Source organism: Dermacentor variabilis, chromosome 3 (assembly GCF_050947875.1).
Source record: "Dermacentor variabilis isolate Ectoservices chromosome 3, ASM5094787v1, whole genome shotgun sequence".
Taxonomy (NCBI): domain Eukaryota; kingdom Metazoa; phylum Arthropoda; class Arachnida; order Ixodida; family Ixodidae; genus Dermacentor; species Dermacentor variabilis.
Window position 1 is genome coordinate 62,351,383 of NC_134570.1, and position 3,527 is coordinate 62,354,909.

Here is a 3,527-nt window from a genome sequence, read left to right on the forward strand (position 1 = left end):
TTTCAGTAAGGAAAACCCCAAGCCAGCATACTTAACTCAAATTCAGGTGCAAATGGGTGTGCTGGGAATCCACTCATGCGACTTCTTTGTATATGAGAGTGCAGATGTCTGGAAGTTACTACACGTAGCATTCGACAAGGAATACTTTGAACAATGCTGTACTTCTGTGAGGCTAATTTATAGCGAATACCTTTTTACTGCGCTTAGGGCATCTTAGTATATGTTGAACTTTAGAACAATGAATACCTGCTCATTTTCTGCTGTTCAGAACAAAGTACATTAAACAAGATGTCAAACTGGCTGCAAACTCATGTTTTCTCGTTTCTTTGTTTATGTTATAGCCAACTCATCCATCGTTAGAAATTCACCACTGCGGTGAGATAATTATTTAAAATGTTACAACTGCTGGGGTTGCGCTGAAAGACACACTTTCCAGTTTAAAAAATGTCGCTCGAGGTTGGGGGAAGGGGACAGTCCCTGCTGCAGACACCGTCACTGTTTCGCCCAAGGCTGACACCTGAACTGGAAGAGGTCTTCGTCCGAAGTGCTGGTCGAGCTCTGTGCCACTTAGCTTCAGCGATCGTGACAGTCTACACTCTTGCAGCAGGGCATGGCCGATGGCCCACTCTAATCAGAATGTTGGCTTTGCGTTTTCCTTTGTTTCAAATTATTCAGTGTTGCAAAGGATCTGGCATGAATATTGTTAAACGAACGATAGATTAAGCACTAGCCTATTTACAAGGTATATTTACAAAAACAACTGCAGTGCTGGCCAGTTCAGCCGACAGCTCGAGACTCAGGAGCAGTTAGTCTTCGTCGGGGCACCTGTGCACATTGTACAAAAGAAACACGCAATACGCATGTAGCAACATTTCGAACATTTATTCCTGAAAGGATTGTGCAATAAATAAGCGAACAGGGCGAAAGGCAATTCTCAAAATTATTTGTTGATGTTGTCACTTTGTTTATCTCTTTGTGCTTTCTGCACTATAGTGACCACTGTACGTATTGATATGGCAACAATATAACATCTGGTATTATTTCGCGTTTATTTCAACTTTGTGCACTGTTTAGATATTTGGTAGAAACTTGTCTTCCCCCAAAATTGGCTTTGATAAGTTCACTATGCCAGAAAGCAACAAGATGACTTTGTCAAAAACAGGAAGGAGCTGAATGGGGTACCTCTGTTGAACAATTTTGAAGGCTTTGACACGTTGAATGGCTCTTTCAACATGTACTCTTGCTCTTGCAATCGCTTGATTTTTGTTTGCTTCATGTTCTTCAAGCTGTTCCCTTTTCTTTAAGAAAGGGGGCCTGTCCATACTAACCCTGGCCTCGTCGCAAAGGTTCTCTATCAGGAAACCTTTGTCAACCATAACACGGTCGACATATGCCGCGCATTTGTTGAGTACATTTGAGTGGGCTGTGAGTTGCGTGTCTGAAGCGCGACCTCCAAACGCTTTCCCAACTAATGTTATCATGCCGCTTGGAGCAACGCCAATCAATACTTTGATTGTATACTGGCGTTTGTATTGGCTGTAGGTAAGCAGCCGCGATGTCAAGTCACCTGGCCTTTCAAGGGCCACCTCTGTGCAGTCTAATACAATGCGAGTTTCCTTGTATTCCTTGAAATAAATTCTCAAGTTTTCCAGGACTGACTCTTTGCAAGGGAAAAACACCGCCTCTCCAAGTACATTTGCAAGAATGCATATGGCATCCTTCAAAATGTTCGATGCAGTTGTTCTGTGTATAGAAAAAAGAACAGATAAAAAGCTGAAGCTTATGTTGTGGTAGAGTTTCACAAAAACCATCAGCACGGTATCTTCGTCACTTAATGCAAAACCTCTCGGAATGGATACTCTGCGCAAGGCAGCGAACTCATCAATTATATTCCTCAACAGCTGCAGAAATGGCAATCCTGTGAGCACTTTGATGGTGTCGTCTGTCTGCCCAACCGCACATGAAAGGAGAGGCTTGGGGCGGCCAATGACTGGGAGAGGACTCGCTTGTACACAGGCATCCCGTAGTGTGCCAGTTTGTGCACACACAATCTCGGCGAACTGTTCCAGGATATCATCTTGTGGCACTGTAACGAATGCACAATAGATCTGACGTTACTAGTACAGTAAACTCGCATGTGTGGAACTATACTCAATGTGTCTTCGTTGTGCCAAGTATACTTTATTGTCATGCCAAGTCAGAACGCTAGCTAGCAAAAATAGTAGCCAATTTGGTAATCTCGCAGAAGCATACCTTCGTACGCAGTCTCCTCAGCAGGATTTTCTTCATGAACAGAGGCATGACCTGCGCCATACACCAGGCAGTGAATTACGTTGAAAACGCAAAACCATTGTGCTCGCAGAAGTTATCCAAAGGCTACTATGAGGCACATAATGCCGGAAAAACTGTGGCTCAACATTTAAATTAGTTTTGTAATCCTCTTGGGCACATAATGAGGGATAAATGAAATTTCTAACTCACCTGCAACATCGTCGGCTATGCTTCCTGGCATCCTTGATTGCCTTGAAACAGGGGCTCTCTTTGCTATTACAAAAAAAAGAAGAAAAACGGTATTGGGGGGTTGCGCATTATTGAATACGATTGTTCCACGTGCATTTGGGTACTTTCACCGAAAAACAACCGCGAGTGTGCATATCAGCTGTCGGGCAACTGCATAGGATTACGAAAAATTCGTTCGCTGCAGAAATGAAGCAACAGCTTTTGTGGATAAAAAGCATCGAAAGAACGCCTGTCAGCAGCATCACTTACCCGGTGGCTTGCGAGGCAGCTTTTGCTTGTCAAATCTGCGCTGCGGCAAGTTCAATGTTAGCAGTGCATCGGGCTTCAATTTTTTTCGCCCCCCTATAAAAGAGAGAGAAAAAATATATGAACATGAGCAGTAGCAATAAATTCGCTCGCGCATGTTCGTTCATCGCTTAATGGACCATCAGCTGTTGGCTCGCGAAACGACACTGTTTAATCTGTACGAGATCATGCGTACACACTTGCCGTGTTTCGGTGCTCGTATTTACACTTCGGAGCACTGAGAACAGTTCCCGTGGCTGAGGAAAGACAACGGAAAACGTGACAACTAGTCACACTCGGTGACGGTCGTTTATACGGACTCGCAGCTGAGCGCGAACCTTGCATTCACTGCGTAGGCGGCGCATGAAGGATATAAAATAAATTGCATGCGTGGAGACATGGTTAATTTACTTGCGGAAGTATATGAAAGCACAGGCAACTCATTACTGGCATCCCAGGCCACGCCGACACGAACTTTCGCGGACTGCAACGATCTTCACACGCACAGCAACTACGCAGCAACTACGCATGCAGCAAGCATTAATGCCCAGATTGCCGATTAGGATTCCCAAATGTGATATAAGATTTGACTACTCACCATCCTTATTCGTCAGCGAACGCTTGAACGCACCATCGTCGAAATGCTTACTGCACACCATCGCATACTTGGAAGGCGCCTTTCCGTTCCGAAGCCTGGCGAGCCATTCTCGGCGACGTGCCGC

General features: G+C 44.7%; 1 protein-coding gene across 1 annotated transcript; it reads right to left on the minus strand.

The window, feature by feature from the left end:
• Positions 1 to 620: 620 nt before the first annotated feature.
• LOC142573973 (uncharacterized) lies at positions 621 to 2,854 on the minus strand. The gene is made up of 4 exons (XM_075683170.1): positions 2,770 to 2,854; positions 2,482 to 2,544; positions 2,254 to 2,304; positions 621 to 2,086 (listed from the first exon to the last, which is right to left on the minus strand). The coding sequence occupies exons 2-4, from the start codon at positions 2,510 to 2,512 to the stop codon at positions 1,071 to 1,073; spliced, it is 1,098 nt and encodes a 365-aa protein (XP_075539285.1). The 5' UTR covers positions 2,513 to 2,544; positions 2,770 to 2,854; the 3' UTR covers positions 621 to 1,070.
• Between the last annotated feature and the right edge of the window lie 673 nt (positions 2,855 to 3,527).

Coding starts and splice junctions, on each gene's coding strand:
- LOC142573973 (XM_075683170.1), bottom strand. CDS start 2,512: ATGCCAGGAAGCATAGCCGACGATGTTGCAG. Junction 2,305..2,481: donor CATAGCCGACGATGTTGCAG/GTGAGTTAGAAA, acceptor TGTATGGCGCAG/GTCATGCCTCTGTTCATGAA. Junction 2,087..2,253: donor TGAGGAGACTGCGTACGAAG/GTATGCTTCTGC, acceptor CATTCGTTACAG/TGCCACAAGATGATATCCTG.